This window comes from Carassius carassius, chromosome 18 (genome assembly GCF_963082965.1).
Source record: "Carassius carassius chromosome 18, fCarCar2.1, whole genome shotgun sequence".
Classification (NCBI taxonomy): domain Eukaryota; kingdom Metazoa; phylum Chordata; class Actinopteri; order Cypriniformes; family Cyprinidae; genus Carassius; species Carassius carassius.
The window spans coordinates 951,973-972,723 of record NC_081772.1 but is presented as its reverse complement, the minus strand read 5'-3'; the positions used below and the strand labels follow the sequence as shown (position 1 = coordinate 972,723).

Genomic DNA, 20,751 nt, shown 5'->3' with positions numbered 1-20,751 from the left:
TCATGTTAACTTTAAAATGTAACTTTTATTGTTGTACAGCTTTGGATAAAAGCATCTCCTAAATAATGTTAAATGCTATGATGAACGTGTCTAGGAAACTGAACTGGAGCTCTTCTGTAAACCAGCAGGCTGTGGAGACGCTCAATGCTCTTTTTAGTTTGTATTCCAAGACTTTAAAATGATTTTTATCATTTATAGACTGTCTGCAATTGTGTAAAATGGCATGTCAAATCTGCTTCACATTTTTAATCAAGCATTAAATTTACAAAATGCATTGGAGGTACTATATAAACCATTAATACATGATTTAAACAAGCAAGCAACCGCTTCTTAACCACAGCACAGGACGCTGTTAACGCATGTATGATGATTGATCGCTGTTTATTAATTAAGAGGCCTTATCATAATTATAATTGAGATGAAGCTCACATTCACGTAGATCATTTCAGAAATGCAGTCTCCTTGTCAGTTTTCATTCTGTAATCGGTATCTGATCATTTTGACCATACACTGATAATATCAGTCGTTGTGTAGTGAACACGTGTTTTTAACATCAAGCGAATGAACATGAACACTTCTGTCTGCTAATCTACTGCCTGGTAAGCTCGTTATTTACTTAAGCAGCACTTAAACACTTGTGACAGGACATATCTGATACTGACAAATATTTCAAGTGTACTTACTCAAGCTCAAGTTAAAACTAAATAGAAATATAAAGTAAAAACGCATAAAATGACTAAAACTTAACATGCATCTTAAGTCTGTTTTTGCACATCTCGTGAAGTGCTGTTATTGTAATAAAAATATTTTTTGTGAACTCAAGCAAAGCTGAAATTAAATTAAGTATAAATAAAACTTAAAAATGTAAACGAAAACTGTAAATGTTTTAAAAATATTACAATTACGAAAACTAAACAAGACTAAAAATTTACTAAAATGAAAACCGTAAAAAATAAAACTATTATAGGTCAACATAAATAACATTGACAAACTATTCAAAATCATTTTTGTTAACAGAAATTAAGCTGGAATAAACCTGGAAAATAAAGTTAAATAGAAATATAAAAAACCAAAATGAATAAAATTACAAAAGCACTGTAAATTACTAAACTTTACATTTTAAAAATAAAATAAATCTATATAAATCATGTTGACTAAAACTTAAAATATTTTTGTTCATTGAAATAAGTGAAATTAAAATATGAATTTAAGATAAGTATGATAAATGTTGCCTTAGCAGCTAACTGAAATAAGTTAAAATAAGTACCACAATTACTAAAAATGAAAAAATGAAACAATTAAAGCTAAATAGAAATATTTTAAAAAAGTGAATAAAACTAATAAAAGCACATGATGAAATTACTATGAAAATGAAAGGAAAACTAAAATAATACTGAATGTTAAAACATCACATTACAAATTTAGATATACAAATAAAAGCTATGTCATAATATTACCAAATCAAATAAAAATTACAAATAATACTAAACCAACGCTGATTTCATGCATGAAATAAAATCAATTCATTACATCATGACCATGAACACATCACTACATTGTAATAATTCTTCACAAATTCTACTTGAGATTTCAAATTAAAGTTTGCATAAAGAAAACGCTTGATGATTTTATTAGGAACACTGGGCCTCATTGGTGAAATGCAAGTCATTCATAAAGCCTACCTTACAGAAGTTTTTGCATTGAATTGCATGCATGCATACGTTTATAAGAATGGATTTAGAGATGAGTTTCACAGACTGTTTTTCTTGTTTCATGAATGAGGTTCAGTGACAGTACAGAGAGAGACAGATAATAACAGAAGAGGCACAGCCTTCTTTTCATTCCTGTGTTCTATTTCAGGGGTGTTTCTGAGCGAGGATGAGTCGGGACGTCCTTCACTGTCAGCGATCTCAGAGGCGTCTGTAGCATCTATCAGAGGAGCACTGATAAAGTCGCAGCCAAACAAAGATAACACAGATTCCTGAATCTCAGCTCCCATAAGAGCACAATAGCTTTGTCCTACTTAACTCAAACATTATATAAACTGTTTTCGGTTTAGTGTTTCCAATGCAATATTTCCCTAAATTATTATTTTATTATATTAATTTCCCAAATATGGTTTGGGAACTGTAAGAGTTATAGTATATATATATATATATATATATACTATTTTTTTGTCTCTTTTGCTCACCAAGGCTACAAAAATACAGTAAAAAAACAATAATGTTGTGAAATATTATTAAGATTTAAAATAGCTGTTTTCTCTTTGAATAGATTGTAAACTTTAATGTATTTCTGTGATGCTCCGCTGTATTTTCAGCATCATTCCTCCAGTCTTCTGTGTCACAAGATCTTCATAAGTCATGAAAATATGATGATTTACTGCTCAAGAAACATTTCTGATTATTATCAATATTGAAAATAGTCTATTTAAAACATAAACCTTTTTTTCAGGATTCTTTGATGAATAGAAAGCATTTAATTGAAATGGAAATCTTTCATAACATAAATGTCTTTATTGCTTCTTTGCTGAATAAAAATATACATTTATGAAGTTACTTTTGATCAATTAAATGTGCCCTTACTAAATACAAACATTAATTGCTAATAAAAGCTAAACAAACAAAAATAAAAAAACGTATATATGAATATATACATATATGTGTGTGCGTGAAGGTCATGCTTATTGCTAGAGGTATGTGTAATATTTCTAAAGGGTGGAAACAATCAGGGAGGTGTTTGTTGTCTATATAAGGATCTCAACCACTAAAAGGTCTTGTTACTGACCCCACACCACTTTTAACTCTTGATAAAAAACCCTGTCCCCTGTGTTCTTTCCTTTCACATCCTTATTTGGATCTCAGTAACTCTCTATAAAAACCCATCACTAGTGGTTTGTGTCACTAAAGTTTCCTCAGCCGAGGTGTGCTCATCAACTCTCACTGTAGCTGGAAATCTCAAGCAGTCACTATGGGTGATGCTATGATGGCAGAGTTCGGAAAGGCTGCTCCCTTCTTGAGGAAGTCGGATAAAGAACGTCTGGAAGCTCAGACAAGAGCCTTTGACATCAAGACCGAATGCTTTGTTGTGGATGAAAAGGTGGAGTTTGTGAAGGGGCAAATTGTCAACAAGGAAGGAGGGAAAGTCACTGTTAAGACTGAGGATGGGAGGACAGTGACTGTCAAGGACGGAGACGTCCATCCCCAGAACCCGCCTAAATTTGATAAAATCGAAGACATGGCGATGCTTACTTTCCTTCACGAGCCTGCAGTGCTGTTCAACCTCAAAGAGCGTTATGCAGCCTGGATGATCTACACCTTCTCTGGGCTGTTCTGCGTAACCGTCAACCCTTACAAGTGGTTACCGGTGTACGACTCAGAAGTAGTTGCTGCTTACAGAGGTAAGAAGAGATCAGAGGCCCCACCTCACATCTTTTCTATCTCAGATAATGCTTATCAATACATGCTAACTGAACGGGAGAACCAGTCCATCCTTATCACCGGAGAATCCGGTGCTGGGAAGACCGTCAACACCAAGAGAGTCATCCAGTATTTTGCAAGCATTGCTGCCGCTGGTGGAGCAACTGGAAAGAAAGACACCAGCAAGGGAACCCTGGAGGATCAGATTATTCAGGCTAACCCTGCACTTGAGGCTTTTGGCAATGCTAAAACCGTGAGAAATGACAACTCATCTCGCTTTGGGAAATTCATCCGCATTCATTTTGGGACAAGTGGTAAACTCTCCTCTGCTGATATTGAAACGTACTTGCTGGAGAAGTCTCGGGTGACCTTCCAACTAAAAGCTGAGAGGAACTACCATATCTTCTTCCAAATACTGTCCAATGAAAAGCCCGAACTACTGGACATGATGTTAATAACCAATAATCCGTATGACTACTCTTACATCTCCCAAGGAGAAGTAACCGTCGCGTCCATCAATGACAATGAAGAGCTGGTTGCTACTGACAAAGCATTTGATGTACTTGGCTTCACGACCGAAGAAAAGATGGGAGTCTACAAGTTGACAGGTGCTATCATGCACTATGGCAATATGAAGTTCAAACAGAAACAGCGTGAAGAACAGGCAGAGTCTGACGGTACTGAAGATGCAGATAAGGCAGCTTATCTAATGGGGCTGAACTCTGCTGACCTGCTCAAAGGACTCTGCCATCCAAGAGTCAAGGTAGGCAATGAGTATGTCACAAAAGGACAGAGTGTGGACCAAGTGTATTACTCAATTGGTGCACTGGCAAAGTCAGTGTATGAGAAAATGTTCAACTGGATGGTGGTAAGAATTAACCACTCTCTTGACACAAAGCAACATCGCCAGCATTTCATTGGTGTGCTAGACATTGCTGGCTTTGAGATCTTTGATTTCAACACATTTGAACAACTCTGCATCAATTTCACAAATGAAAAGCTGCAACAGTTTTTCAATCACCACATGTTCGTTCTGGAACAAGAGGAGTACAAAAAAGAGGGGATTGACTGGGAGTTCATTGACTTCGGGATGGATCTGCAAGCCTGCATCGATCTGATTGAGAAACCCCTAGGTATCATGTCTATTCTGGAGGAAGAGTGCATGTTTCCAAAGGCCAGTGATCAGACATTCAAAGCAAAGCTATATGACAACCATCTGGGAAAGACAAACATTTTCCAAAAGCCACGAGTTGTGAAGGGAAAGGCAGAAGCGCACTTTGCCTTATCCCATTATGCAGGTACCGTGGACTATAATATTTCTGGCTGGTTGGTGAAGAACAAAGACCCATTGAATGAAACTGTAGTTGGTCTCTATCAGAAATCCTCTTTGAAGTTGTTGAGTCATCTGTTCTCAAACTATGCAGCAGGAGATGCAGCAGAAAAGTCAGGTGGGAAAGGGGCCAAGAAAAAGGGGTCATCTTTTCAGACAGTTTCCGCCCTGCACAGAGAAAATCTTAACAAATTAATGACAAATCTGAAAACCACAAACCCACACTTTGTCCGTTGTCTGATTCCAAATGAGAGCAAAACTCCTGGAATCATGGACAACTGTCTGGTCATGCACCAGCTTCGCTGCAACGGTGTACTGGAGGGTATCAGGATTTGCAGGAAAGGTTTCCCAAACAGGATCCTCTATGGTGATTTCAAACAGAGGTACAGAATCCTAAATGCATCTGCCATCCCAGAAGGTCAGTTCATCGAAAACAAGAAAAGTGCTGAGAAGCTGTTAGGCTCACTAGACATCGATCACACGCAATACAAATTTGGCCACACAAAAGTCTTTTTTAAAGCTGGCCTGCTTGGTACGTTAGAAGAGATGCGAGATGACCAACTCGCTCGTATCCTCACTAGGATCCAGTCTTATGCTCGTGGATTACTGATGAGAGTGGAGTTTCAGAAACTTGTGGAACGTAGAGACGCCCTCCTGGTCATCCAGTGGAACCTTCGTTCTTTCCTTGGTGTAAAAAACTGGCCATGGATGAAACTGTTCTTTAAGATAAAACCTTTGCTAAGGAGTGCTGAGTCTGAAAAGGAGATGGCAAACATGAAGGATGAATTCAATACGTTAAAAGAAGCTTTGGAGAAATCTGAGGCCAGGAGGAAAGAGTTAGAAGAGAAAATGGTCACTCTTCTTCAAGAGAAGAATGATTTACTTCTTCAGGTACAATCAGAGCAGGACACGCTAATGGATTCCGAAGAACGATGTGAACAGCTCATAAAAAGCAAAATCCAGCTAGAGGCTAAAGTCAAAGAGCTGGCAGAACGTATAGAGGATGAGGAAGAGATAAATGCAGACCTCACAGCCAAGAAACGCAAGTTGGAGGATGAATGTTCTGAGCTCAAGAAAGATATAGATGACCTGGAGCTGACATTGGCCAAGGTGGAAAAGGAAAAGCATGCCACTGAGAACAAAGTGAAGAATCTAACAGAGGAAATGTCATCCCTTGATGAAAACATAATGAAACTCACCAAAGAGAAAAAAGCTCTACAAGAGGCTCAGCAGCAAACACTGGATGACCTTCAAAGTGAGGAGGACAAAGTAAATATATTGACAAAAGCAAAAGCTAAGCTTGAACAACAGGTGGATGACCTTGAGGGCTCATTGGAACAAGAAAAAAAAGTTAGGATGGACTTGGAGCGTATCAAGAGAAAAATGGAAGGAGATGTGAAACTGACTCAAGAGAGTGTCATGGACTTGGAGAATGACAAACAGCAACTAGAAGAAAAACTTAAAAAGAAAGACTTTGAAATTAATCAGCTGACCGGAAAGATTGAAGATGAGCAAACGGCTTCAGCACAGTTGCAAAAAAAACTAAAAGAAAACCAAGCTCGAATTGAAGAACTGGAGGAGGAGCTGGATGCGGAGCGTGCAGCTCGTGCAAAGGTGGAGAAACAACGATCTGATATTTCTAGAGAACTGGAGGACATCAGTGAGCGCCTAGAGGAGGCAGGTGGGGCCACATGTGCTCAGGTAGAACTCAATAAAAAAAGGGAAGCAGAGTTTCAAAAGTTGCGCAGGGACCTTGAGGAAGCCACTCTTCATCATGAGGCCACCACTGCCTCCCTTCGGAAGAAGCATGCAGACAGTGTGGCAGAACTAGGGGAACAGATTGACAATTTGCAAAGGGTCAAACAGAAGTTAGAGAAAGAAAAAGTTGAATTCAAGTTGGAATTGGATGACCTTTCCTCGAACATGGAGAGTGTGGTAAAGTCCAAGGTAAATCTTGAAAAGATGTGCCGTTCACTGGAAGATCAGATGAATGAGCATAGGTCAAAAGCTGAAGAAGCCCAGAGAGCACTGAATGATACGTCCACCCAGAAAGCCAAGTTGCTGACTGAAAATGGGGAACTTGGACGACAATTGGAGGAAAAGGAATGTCTAATTTCCCAACTCACTAGAGGAAAGACCTCATACACCCAGCAACTTGAAGACTTGAAAAGACAACTTGAGGAAGAGGTGAAAGCAAAGAGTGCTCTTGCTCATGCTGTACAGTCAGCCCGTCATGATTGTGACTTACTAAGAGAGCAATTTGAAGAGGAGCAAGAAGCAAAAGCTGAGCTCCAACGGGCATTATCCAAGACCAATACAGAGGTAGCAACATGGAGGGCAAGGTATGAGACTGATGGAATTCAGAGAACGGAGGAACTGGAGGAAGCCAAGAAGAAACTTGTACAAAAATTGCAAGAAGCAGAGGAAGCAGTGGAAGCAGTGAATGCAAAGTGTTCTTCTCTTGAGAAAACAAAACATCGCCTGCAAAATGAGATTGAAGATCTGATGCTGGATCTTGAACGGTCAAATGCAGCATCTGCGGCCCTGGACAAAAAACAAAGATCCTTTGACAAAGTCATTGCAGAGTGGAAACAAAAGTATGAAGAGTCACAATGTGAGCTTGAGGGAGCACAAAAGGAAGCCCGTAGCTTAAGTACAGAGCTTTTTAAACTGAAGAACTCTTATGAAGAAACGCTAGATCACCTTGAGACCGTCAAAAGGGAAAACAAGAATCTTCAGGAGGAGATCTCAGACTTAACAGATCAGGTGGGTGAAGGACGAAAGAGTATTCATGAGTTAGAAAAACTGAGGAAACAGCTGGAACAGGAGAAAGCAGAGTTGCAGTCTGCACTTGAAGAAGCTGATGCTTCAGTCGAGCACGAAGAAGGTAAGATTCTACGAACTCAGCTGGAATTCAACCAGTTGAAGGCAGATGTTGAGCGCAAGATTGCAGAGAAGGATGAGGAAATGGAACAAGCAAAAAGAAACTACCAGCGTATGGTTGAATCCTTGCAGGCGTCTCTTGAGGCAGAGAATAGAAGCCGCAACGAGGCCTTAAGAGTGAAAAAAAAGATGGAGGGAGACCTTAATGAAATGGAAATTCAATTAAGCCAGGCCAACAGACAGGCAGCAGATGCCCAGAAGCAGCTGAAGATGATCCAGTCATGCTTAAAGGACACTCAACTCCAGCTGGACGAGACACTTCACAGTAATGATGATCTCAAAGAAAACATTTCCCTGTTGGAGCGCAGAAACAACCTGATTCAAGCAGAACTAGAAGAACTGAGAGCAGTGCTGGAACAAACAGAGAGGTGTCGCAAACTAGCTGAACATGAACTTACTGAAGCAACTGAGAGGATGCAACTCTTGCACTCCCAAAACACTAGCCTAATCAACCAAAAGAAAAAGCAAGAATCTGATCTGCTTCAGTTGCAAAATGAAATTGAGGAGTTAGTGCAAGAGAATCGCAATGCAAATGAAAAGGCAAAGAAAGCCATTACTGATGCAGCTATGATGGCCGAAGAGTTAAAGAAGGAACAAGACACTAGTGCACACCTTGAAAGGATGAAAAAGAACATGGAACAGACCATCAAGGACCTACAGCACCGTCTAGATGAAGCAGAGCAAGTAGCAATGAAAGGAGGGAAAAAGCAGCTACATAAAATGGAGGCACGTATCCGTGAGCTTGAGAATGAGTTAGATGCAGAGCAAAAGCGAGGTTCAGAGTCTATTAAAAGTGTGAGAAAGTATGAACGACGCATAAAGGAGCTGACTTATCAGACAGACGAGGATCGCAAGAACCTGGCAAGACTGCAAGACTTAGTGGACAAGCTACAGCTGAAAGTAAAATCTTACAAACGTTCTGCTGAAGAAGCCGAGGAACAGGCAAATGCCAACCTGGCCAAATTACGAAAACTGCAGCACGAGCTGGAAGAGGCAGAGGAGCGGGCAGATATTGCAGAATCTCAAGTAAACAAGCTGCGTGCTAAAACTAGAGATGGCGTACCTGGAAAGAAATCCCAGGATGAGTAATGTGTCTTGAGTAGTTGTGTAATCTCACCTAGATTTGTTTGTTCACTAGTTTTAAGATTAGTACCTGGAATCCCTCTAAAAGATTAAACATTAGTCAAACCATAAATGTGTCCCTAGGCCACAAAACCAGTCTTACGTCTCTGGGGTATATTTGTAGCAAATGCCAACAATACATAGTATGGGTCAAAATTATAGATTTTTCTTTTATGCCAAAAATCATGACGACATTAAGTAAAGATCATGTTCCATAAAGATATTTTGTAAATTTCCTACTGTAAATAGATTAAAACGTAATTTTTGATTATTAATATGCATTTCTAAGATCTTCATTTGGACAACTTTAAAGACAATTTTCTCAATATTTAGATTTTTTTGCTCCCTAAGATTTCAGATTTTCTAATAGTTGTATCTCAGACAAATACCATCCTCCTAACAAACCATACATCAATGGAAAGATTATTTATTCAGCTTGCAGATTATGTAAAATTGATTCTTATGACTGGTTTTGTGGTCCAGGGTGCAGGGTCAAAATTATCACTGGAAAAAAAAACAACAACAACAACATGGAGGCAATACTAAGCAATGAATATTTGGCTAATAATTTGAAATGCAATGAAAACTGAAATAAAATACAGTACTTTTAAATTACACAATCTCATTTTTGTGTTTATCACACCACATGACATGTCAACATCAATTGACAACAAGTTATATATACAAAGATAAAAACACAAGACTTATTAGTTATCCCATTTATTTTCACATATTTTTGCGGACCAAAAGCAATTGGTAAATTGTTTGAGGCCAACCATTTTTCAAATGGGAGCAGCACAGAACAGTTTTTTATACAAAAATAGGACGAACATTTTATTAGATTCAGTACAGTTCAATCTGTTCAGCAACAGCAGTAACAACGAACTTGGAAAAGAAAGAAAACTATTCAAATTAAAACCACTTTAGTACTTCTGCAACCAATCTAGCTCCATAACATACAGTTTATTTACATCTCTCACAGACATCACACAAAACATATTTAGTTTTCAATGAATCTATCTAAACTTCCCTTTTTAATACTACATATTTACATTTAATGCAACAAACAATCTGTAACCGTTACAGAAATCATCTTCTGTCTGTTATACACTTCTATCCCAAGTGTATGTTTTAGTCTCTTACATTCAGTGCTTTGAAATCTAACATATGCAAATCCATTTATTTGGAAAATTCCAGCCGATACATACAAGCAAAAAAATATTGATCTTACAGTATAACTCAAGAGACAACCCACATGCTTCAGTCAATCAAAAGATGTTACTTAAACACAGCAGGTCATTTAAAACTCTAATAGCAGTATAGATATAGTTACAGTGGACCTCCACTGGGGCAGATACAACTTGTATCCCAACACTTTAATAAGTTACAGAAAACATGCAAATACTTCATTAATTTTGTAAATAATAAACCATAAGTTTAGGGCAGAAGACTTACACTGAGGGGACAGAATTTGATTTGTCCGACAAAAAAACTTTGGTTCATTCTCTTTTCAGTACACCAGCAACAAGGTAATACATTTCAAGTAGACAATATCAACAGTTCCTCATACATCACAATAGTGATTTAGAAACGTCAGAACATTGGCAAAAGTCATTTGGTGTCTACCATATTAATTGCACAGCTTTAAAAGTGGGCCAAGATATTGTAACCTTTTAGACAATTTCACCAGCAGCTTCCACTAAAAGGAGGTTCTCACTCCTCAGATTAAAACGTCTTGGTGGGGTTGAGAGTACAAACTTTATCTTATGTCCAGGGCTTTAACTTAGTCAGGGTAGAGACCATGTTAGATTAGATGCAAACAAAAACATCAATTGGTGTCCAACCTAGCTAAACTTGATATATGCTTTGGGGGATTTGTTTAGACACTGTGTAGCAATAATTTCTCTTCTCTTCAGTGTAGCAATAATTTGCAATGTCGAAGCAAGTTTTTCTAGTTTTCCCAAGTAACAACAAAAGTAGCTGTTGATTACATCAACATGCAAATTCTTACTTTCAGAGGTCGGATTCTTTCATCTCTCATAAGGCAGACACAGGAAAGTGTTTGTTAAATTTAAATTGATGCATTTAGCAGACGCTTTTATCCAAAGCGACTTACATTGCATTCAGTCTAACACTTTTTCCTAACATGTGTTCCCTGGGATTCAAACTCCCAACCTTGCGCTTGCTAACGCAATGCTCTACCACTTGAGCCACAGGAACACTATAATTATATATAGGTATATTGAATTGAATATAAAAAAATATATTTACAAATGCAGAGCTCAAGTCAGTGTACAGATAGAAGTTGTGCAATTCCGTTTACAGTGGACAGATGTGCTCACTGCACAGAAACTGTTCGTTTAGTAACAGGTCAGCCATGATTTGGGAAGTGCTACGCTTCAAGCTAGTTGATATCCCAGAGAGATGAGGTTACTCACAGACTGGATGGTTGCACTTGCTGCTGCAATGGCGCGTGATGTGAACCTGAAGCAGCTTCGCAATCTTTCGGAGCGTCTTCCGAACGTACGTACAAAAGGAAGAGGGTGACCGTTGCGAAAGTGGCTGCGTTAACTGGAAAAGCCCGTAAAAGAGTGGAAGTAAGTCCGCGTGTGAAAACACGCCAACCTTCGCGCTGGATGCTCTTCCTCGTGCAGTCCATGATGCTACTGTACTGGTACTTTCCGCCGACCCCGTCGGCTTGGAGTCGTGATTTTATCACGTCCACCGGGTACGTCGAAAGCCAGGATGCGATTCCCGACATGCCGCCGGCGAACAGCAGTTTGGGAATCATGTACGGATCCTCTGGCTCGCATCCCAGCGAACGCGTCAGGAGGTCATATGTGAGGAAATAAACGCCGAAGCCCGGTGTCTCCCGGATAAGAGTTGTAACCATTCCCCGGTTGACTCCCCGCAAACCCTCGCGCTGGTAAATGCGAGCCAAGCAGTCCAGCGAGTTTTTGTAGACCTTCCGAGAGGACGACTTCTTCTCGCCCGTTCCTTGCATCTGCATTCGGGTTTTGGCCAGTTCCATCGGGCAGCAGATCACGCACTGGATAGCGCCAGCCGCCGCTCCAGCAAGGAACTGGTTCATAGGTGTGTCCTTGCTTAACATACGCATGGTGTTGCCCTGAACACCAAAGACGATGGCGTTGATGAACGTCAGGCCCATCATGGGCGACCCAATGCCTTTATAAAGACCAAGCATCTACAGAAAAGGTGAAGCAAAGTGATCTAAGCTGCATTTATGTACATGCGTAAATGCAAAGATATCAAAGAGAGCACCAGAGATGTCAAATATTTGAGTAATTGTTGATTTTTATAAATTTCATATCAGCATCAACGACTAATCATCAATCATCAACAATGATAAAATATACAAGTCTTAAGAACTATACTTCAATGACTTGTATAAAATAATTTAACAATATTTTACAAACTGTAAAAAAGTAATGAAATAATATATTTAAATAATAAGTATTAATAAAGTACAATATAAAATGACTACAATATTAATAAAATAAAAGTATTAGAATAAAATATTAATTTAAATATTAGTAGTTTTACTATAAACACTACTATAGTTAAAAAAAATCTGTCTGTAAGGGATTGTCACCCAAAAATTAAGACTGTTATAATTTATTCATCCCTCATCTTTTGAAGTCATTAAAATAAACAATTATACTTTTTTCGAATAATTGAGAAGCGTTTAAAAATAGCAATGAAATTAATTAAAATATTTGTCAAATTATTACATTTAATAAATTTTAATAAAATAAATAATGTAAAAAGTATTTTTATTTTATTTTTAAAAGTAAGATTTTTTTATATAAAGTATACATTGTCTACATTTTTAACTGTTTCCATTGACCAGCTAATATATATTTTTTTTTATTTTCAGTATTTATCTGGCACAAAAATAATGGAGATCTCGATGAATGTGAAGCATTAAACTTAAAAAGATAAATTTATACTAAATAAACCTGTAATAAAAACAGCAGCATTAAAAATATTAATTAAATTAATTAAATTATAAAATAAGTAAAAATATCAAATTATTAAATAAATTTACCAATTTATTGTGTGTATGTTCGTGTATACACACACACACACACACACACACATTTTTGCATCAAAAATACTAAAATCTGAAAATCTCTAAAGTACAACTAAAGTATAATTACATTTTACTTCTTAGTCAGACGTTGATAAGGTTCACGTTTAAATATTCATTTGAACAACCCATAAAAAATCTAAATTGTTTACATGGGCAAGCATAGGGAAATCAAATTTATTTATATAGTGCTTTTCACAATATGCCTATTCAAAGCAGATTTACAGAAAATCATGATGTTAATGATTATAATATCTAAATCTCTTCATGCCTTACAGTTGCATTAAGTAGATTAGATCGGGCTGATAGTATAGTTATATTTTGTGATGAAAAATATAAATAAAACCATCAGCTAGTTGAGATATATTCTATAGAATATATGGCTTTATGTGAGTGTAGGTGTTTGTGATGCAGTTAAAGAGAAGAACATAAAACCACTGAAGTTTTCACTCACTGATTCTTGACGTATGATGGACTGGAAACAATGAAAAGTGCCTCGGTAAAGTGGTTTATTAACACTCTGGACCTGAAGACGAACCTACAGGAGAGACAACCTGATTACTACAAGCCCATGATAAAAAGAGCTCGTACTTCAGAGTTTCTTTTGAATATGGAAACAGATGAAATGCCATTGTGGTTTAGTGGTTGAAAATCAGCGTTGGTTGTAGCATAGTTTTAAACCTGGCAAGAATTGATTCAGTAACACATTTATTGTAAGTCACTTAGCAGAAATTTAAAAAAAAAAAATTATATACCTGAATGCTATGCATCACAGCCTAAAATATAAACAATTAAAAAAAGAATGGCATATTATCAGTCAATTATTTCTCAATTGCAATTTATGGCCTAAATTTTCTAAACCGTAAACAGAATACAAAAAATATATATATATATATATATATATATAAATAAACATAGTTAATAGCGTGACTACTAAGTTATTATTTACACTGTGACCACAGGACTAGTATGATGTGCTTACACAGGAGTAATTTTTAAGTCACAGGGTTCTGCATGAAATGGATAGGATGGAGTAAAGTGTCACGACAGAAACAAGCTCCCTGAGTTAAACATCAGCCAAAAATAGCAATGATAAGTGTTTGCTCGTTTGTTTTAAGAGAGTTCATAAGAAATCAACAGCCGGTTCAGATGACAGATTTGCTCAACCTACGTGCAGCGAAAGCACTGACACTCGAACAACACGAGTCAATGATTACGAACCTTAACTGTGTCAAAAGGATGTCCGACGAGGACCCCCGCAGCACCTGGACAGAAAAGAGAAATTATATGAGTTTGTAATGCTTAACTATTGAGCAATATACACTGTATTCCGTATTTTTCGGACTATAAGTCAGACCTAAGTATAAGTCGCATCAGTCCAAAAATAAGTCATGATGAGGAAAAAAAACACATAAGTCGCACTGGACTATAAGTCGCATTTATTTAGAACTAAGAACCAAAACAAAACATTACCTTCTACAGCCGCGAGAGGGCGCTCTATGTTTATTAGGGGTAGACTACAGGAGCACTGAGCAGCATAGAGCACCCTCTCGCGGCTGTAGACGGTAATGTTTTCTCTTGGTTCATGTCAAATAAATTTAAATAAATAAGTCGCACCTGACTATAAGTCACAGGACCAGCCAAACTATGAAAAAAGTGTGACTTATAGTCTGGAAAATACGGTACCTAAAGAAACCTGTTTGTGTCTTAAAGGTAACCTTTTTCTTAAAGGTAATTGCATATTTTCTTAAAATTGTGACCTTTTCTCAGAATTCTTGGTTCACGACTTGCAAATCTGAGTTTGTATCTTTTTTTTCCAAAAACATCTTGCTTAATTCAGAGTTTGCGACTCGCTATCCAGAGGTTACGACTCGCTGTTCATAGTTTACGGCTTGCTATTCAGAGTTTACCGCTCGCTATTCAGAGTTTACCACTCGCTTTTCAGAGTTTACCACTCGCTATTCAGAGTTTACCACTCGCTATTCAGAGTTTACCACTCGCTATTCAGAGTTTACCACTCGCTATTCAGAGTTTACCACTCGCTATTCAGAGTTTACCACTCGCTATTCTGAGCTTACGACTCGCTATTCAGAGTTTGCGATTCGTTAATCAGAGTTTGCGATTCGTTAATCAGAGTTTACGACTCGCTATTCAGAGTTTACGGCCCGCTATTCAGAGTTTACGACTCGCTGTTCATAGTTTGCGACCCGCTATCTAGAGTTTGCGACCGGCTAATCAGAGTTTGCGACCGGCTAATCAGAGTTTACGACTCGCTATTCAGAGTTTACGGCCCGCTATTCAGAGTTTACGGCCCGCTATTCAGAGTTTACGGCCCGCTATTCAGAGTTTACGGCCCGCTATTCAGAGTTTACGACTCGCTATTCAGAGTTTACGACTCCCTATTCAGAGTTTACGACTCGCTATTCAGAGTTTACGACTCGCTATTCAGAGTTTACGACTCGCTATTCAGAGTTTACGACTCGCTATTCAGAGTTTACGACTCGCTATTCAGAGTTTACGACTCGCTATTCAGAGTTTACGACTCGCTATTCAGAGTTTACGACTCGCTATTCAGAGTTTACGACTCGCTATTCAGAGTTTACGACTCGCTATTCAGAGTTTACGACTCGATAATCAGAGTTTACGGCCCGCTATTCAGAGTTTACGACTCGCTGTTCATAGTTTGCGACCCGCTATCTAGAGTTTGTGACTCGCTAATCAGAGTTTACGACTCGCTAATCAGAGTTTACGACTCGCTATTCAGAGTTTACAACTCGCTATTCAGAGTTTACAACTCGCTATCTAGAGTTTACGGCCCGCTATTCAGAGTTTACCACTCGCTATTCAGAGTTTACCACTCGCTATTCAGAGTTTACGACTCGCTAATCAGAGTTTACGACTCGCTATCTAGAGTTTACCACTCGCTATCTAGAGTTTTCCACTCGCTATCTAGAGTTTTCCACTCGCTATTCAGAGTTTACGGCCCGCTATTCAGAGTTTACCACTCGCTATTCAGAGTTTACCACTCGCTATTCAGAGTTTACCACTCGCTATTCAGAGTTTACCACTCGCTATTCTGAGCTTACGACTCGCTATTCTGAGCTTACGACTCGCTATTCTGAGCTTACGACTCGCTATTCTGAGCTTACGACTCGCTATTCAGAGTTTACGACTCGCTATTCAGAGTTTACGACTCGCTATTCAGAGTTTACGACTCGCTATTCAGAGTTTACGACTCGCTATTCAGAGTTTACGACTCGCTATTCAGAGTTTACGACTCGCTATTCATAGTTTACGACCCGCTATTCAGAGTTTACGGCCCGCTATTCAGAGTTTACGACTCGCTGTTCATAGTTTGCGACCCGCTATCTAGAGTTTGTGACTCGCTATCTAGAGTTTGTGACTCGCTAATCAGAGTTTACGACTCGCTAATCAGAGTTTACGACTCGCTATTCAGAGTTTACAACTCGCTATCTAGAGTTTACGGCCCGCTATTCAGAGTTTACCACTCGCTATTCAGAGTTTACCACTCGCTATTCAGAGTTTACGACTCGCTAATCAGAGTTTACCACTCGCTATCTAGAGTTTACCACTCGCTATCTAGAGTTTACCACTCGCTATCTAGAGTTTACCGCTCGCTATCTAGAGTTTACCGCTCGCTATTCAGAGTTTACGGCCCGCTATTCAGAGTTTACCACTCGCTATTCAGAGTTTACCACTCGCTATTCAGAGTTTACCACTCGCTATTCAGAGTTTACCACTCGCTATTCAGAGTTTACCACTCGCTATTCAGAGCTTACGACTCGCTATTCTGAGCTTACGACTCGCTATTCTGAGCTTACGACTCGCTATTCTGAGCTTACGACTCGCTATTCTGAGCTTACGACTTGCTATTCAGACTTTACCACTCGCTATTCAGAGTTTACCATTCGCTATCCAGAGTTTACAAGTCGCTATTCATTACGACTTGCTATCCAGAGTTTACGACTCGCTATCCAGAGTTTACGACTCGCTATTCAGAGTTTAACTCGTTATCGAGAGTTTCACTCGTTATCGAAAGTTTACGGCCCGCTATGCAGAGTTTACGGCCCGCTATCCAGAGTTTACGACTCGCTATCCAGAGTTTACGACTCGCTATCCAGAGTTTACGACTCGTGTCAGGAAAAAAAAATCAGGTATATAACATTTCCTACATTTGTATGCTTTATTGCCCCGTGACCACATTTAGCGCTAAATTTAGCATAACACTGTTGTAAGCACAGCTGTATATGAACAACAGAGTAAATTCTAGGATCTTCAGTGTTTTATTTCCATCTTTTTAGATTCAGAACAACACAAAGTCAGTCATTGATTGGCAGACATTGAAAGATGCTAATGTAGGACTGGAAATCTCACAGGAGATCTATCTGAGTATCTCACAGGGTATTACATATCAGCGGTTACTGCTCCATGCCAAGGAGACCAATGACTCCACAAGGATCCACATGGCTGGACGCACATGTGCTCGGGTCGATGGGAGTCAGCCTAGACCGAAGGCGTTGGTCCATCCTGACCAATCAAAACATGTCCTTTGCTACAAACTCAAGTCGTCAAATGGGGACAAGAATTGACTTAAGTAAAGATACAGTAAAGGCAAAATGACATACACACTATTTTTCAATATATTTGCAGTTGACACAAAAATTTGACTTAAAAAAATTTAATTCTGAAAGTGTTCACACAGATATTTTAATAGTCAGTAAGTTTGATTATATCACTGTTAATTATTAAATATTGTTACATTGGTGCACATAAAAAAGATGAAATATCACTATTACTTGTGTTGTTCATTTAGTGAAAAACAGAATGCAAAACATGCCTTTTTATTAACGGATTTAAAAATGTATTTTTAAACCAGTTTAAACCAATTTTAAACAAATATATGTATAACATTTATATTTGTTTTCTATTTTATATATATATATAGATATATAAACATACATATTAGTACATGCATCTATTTGATTTATTATTGAGTGCGTGTGTATATACACTCACACTCATAAGAAATAAAATAACCAAGTAATAATTAATTAGTACATTTTTTCATGGGTTTATACATATTAGTAAAGGAAAAAATACTTCAGTTATATTTCTAGGTCTAGTTCAATTAACATTGAAAAAATGACAAGCCACATTATCAATCATTCATCCGTAAACATAGGGAAACATGTCCTGGGCCCATAATGACACCTGTGATCCAACTTTTATGAAGCACTGTGTCTTCACATCTGTAATATGAAACCCGAGCCGGGAGGAGTTTTGAGAGAGATGTGACTCCGTCCTGTGGCCGGGATTGGCTCCCGCAGGGGTGTGTGGGATGCCTCTGCTTTTGACAGGACATGGACAGGCATATGGGAGGGGGTTATTCTGGGCTCTTCCGGGAAACACATTTCACAGCAGCTCATGCATGACTGTTATTCTCATTAGAGAATAGGATGACTTCAAGGAGAATACAGACTATTAAATTGAATACAGACATGCTATTGTGACCAGATCTGGCCAGTTGAGTGCCTAATTGTGACCACAAAGCATTTGCATTACAGTAGAATCTTGTGCAAGCGAAACCTATTCAAATTAGATGTAGAAAACATGTGTACTCCATAAATACTGCAACTTCATCTGTTAATCAATCAAAAATGTGATTAAGGCCTAAACTGGTTTCCACCACAGGCTAAAAATAAATGAATAAACAGGTAATTGTGACTCTCACAACTTTTCCCACATATAATTTATATATAATATCAAAATTGTGATAAAACACAGTTTTAAGAAGAAATATCCGAATTGTGAGATATAAACTCACAACACTGATATATATATATATATATATCCTGTTTATATTTCGTTTAATTCCGAGAAAAAAGCCAGAAAGAAAGAAAAACGAAAGAAAGACGTTATGAAAAAGTAGCAATTACTTTCTAAATAAGCTTTTCCACCACAAAGGAAAATGTTGCCGTTTTAACCCAATTTAGAACGTCAATCATTGAGAGGCAGTCAATCAGTCACAATGTAACATTCTTTACTTCAAAGGCGGCAGAGTAGAACTCCATCACGTGACTCAACCACCTCAACACACAGCTCACTAACAACAGACTGAATATCAAACCAAAAGCGAACAAAAGAGTTGCATAAATAGATTTGAAATGATTGCTCATTTCTAATCTTGATTTAGCACATTAAAAATATAGATTTATCATGTGTATTTAAGAAAGTTCAATAAAACCAAACTCTTTTCACGTGTCCAGCGTGATGTGGCTTCCTGCTACAAATAATTCAGCATGTGTGAATCGACCTAACCGTGTGAATTACATCAACTCACTTCAAAATGACAAACTACTGAATCTGAATGTAAAAATACAATCTATACCTATTAGACACGCTGACTGTACGTGGATTAGACCCTCTTAACGAGTTTAACTAGGTCCTAATCGAGCATTCACGGATTGACTGTACTTTACTGTACTGCTAGAGATGTCTTACCTCCTATGCATCCAGCAAGGAAGTCCATCACTGCTTGAAGCTGACAGAATCGACCGTTCGTTTAGATGAGATGAGCTCAAACCTGCTTTAGTTGCTCGGGCCTGTCCTGTGCTGAATGTCTGTGAGGAGGTGATGCGGTGTAGCGGTAACGCAGCAGGGAGGTCGAGTCTGTGACTGTAAGTCACTAATCGGGTCGAAGTGGAAAATTTCACCTCCTAGCTTGTCTGGCACCTGCTGGGTGCACCGGCTCTATTTGTGCAGCGGGTTCTGGGTGGATATTGGATGATGGATGGGTGGCGGTGAGGAGGTGTGTGTGCACGCGCCCAATCGCGACCCGCGGATTTAAAAAGGATTTCTGTTCCTCTTTGCTTTCGGATTTTATTACGGCGAAGAAGCGTTCACGAGGCATTTGGATGGTTACCAAGAAGGTCGTTTTTAAATATTCAATAGTCTAGCTAAGCCATAGGCGGTTGAGCTAATTAATATTCATGACGTGCCTTCGCGTCGGGGAGTCCGACTCGTTGAAGTGAATCGGTTCGTTCGGATGGATTGATTCGATCGCACAGCTCATGTCGGCTTTTACTCAGCAAACCCAGAGCACATCTGCAAGATGTCTGTTAAAGTAAAAAAAAAAAACACATATGCTGTGAACAGACATCTGATAGACGTCTTAAAGATGTCGATTTTACATCATAAACATCTTACAGATGTATTGCATATGAGCAAACACTCTAAAACAATAAGTATTTAGTATGTAAATCCAGACGTGACATATTTTTGCTATCAGGGGTATTGCGGTTTTAGATAAATAGACAGACATAAATTAAACCTTGATTTATTATTTATATTGAAGTGATACCTACAATAAACAAATCTCGGCTACTGTGTGATTTGGCTTCCTGTTCCATTATTATGTGTGAATCCTGTCCATCTAAACTTGTAAATGACATTAGTAACATAAAACAAAATTACTCTTTTTATTTAATTTTTTTAAAAGATAGACTAAATAAATATTTGGCACAGTACTGTGGTCGCCGCTGTATTTTCAAGATCATGCTTCTATTAACCGTCAGTGACTCGCGAATCGACTCAATAGAATCTTTTAAAAGGAATCGGGTCGAAAAAGATTCATTGCACTCGTAATTTCTCTTCCGCGTTGCATCATCTTGTTTGTGCTGATGGTCCAAACGCGAATGCTGCAATGCGCGTGCTGTTAAACTCACTCATCAATCCGAGCTAATGAAATTAAGCTTTATTCATCAAATGAGTGCAACTAATCACCAGTCATGAGCTCGCAGGATAGA

At 38.3% G+C, this 20,751-nt stretch overlaps 2 protein-coding genes across 3 annotated transcripts in view; one reads left to right on the top strand and one right to left on the bottom strand.

Annotated features, from left to right (window-relative positions):
* Nucleotides 1-2,913: 2,913 nt before the first annotated feature.
* On the top strand, nucleotides 2,914-8,979 carry myh6 (myosin, heavy chain 6, cardiac muscle, alpha). The gene has a single exon (XM_059498106.1). It carries the CDS (start codon nucleotides 2,971-2,973, stop codon nucleotides 8,779-8,781), a length of 5,811 nt encoding a protein of 1,936 aa, XP_059354089.1. The 5' UTR covers nucleotides 2,914-2,970; the 3' UTR covers nucleotides 8,782-8,979.
* Nucleotides 8,980-10,645: 1,666 nt separating this feature from the next.
* Nucleotides 10,646-20,751, bottom strand: part of LOC132092056 (mitochondrial basic amino acids transporter-like) — a 60,806-nt gene continuing 50,700 nt past the window's right edge. Inside the window, exons 1-4 of one of the 2 annotated variants that reach the window (XM_059498119.1) lie at nucleotides 19,448-19,868; nucleotides 14,147-14,190; nucleotides 13,380-13,463; nucleotides 10,646-12,019 (exon numbers count right to left, since the gene is read on the bottom strand). In XM_059498119.1, the coding sequence (XP_059354102.1) occupies nucleotides 11,249-12,019; nucleotides 13,380-13,463; nucleotides 14,147-14,190; nucleotides 19,448-19,475 (927 nt within the window). In that variant the 5' untranslated portion in view covers nucleotides 19,476-19,868 and the 3' untranslated portion in view covers nucleotides 10,646-11,248. Of the gene's footprint in view, nucleotides 12,020-13,379; nucleotides 13,464-14,146; nucleotides 14,191-19,447; nucleotides 19,869-20,751 lie in introns of those variants that run through there. The other variant, XM_059498118.1, reaches the window with a different exon arrangement.

Excerpts from the sequence above, each read along its gene's own strand:
- myh6 (XM_059498106.1), top strand. The coding sequence starts at position 2,971 with ATGGGTGATGCTATGATGGCAGAGTTCGGAAAGGCTGCTCCCTTCTTG.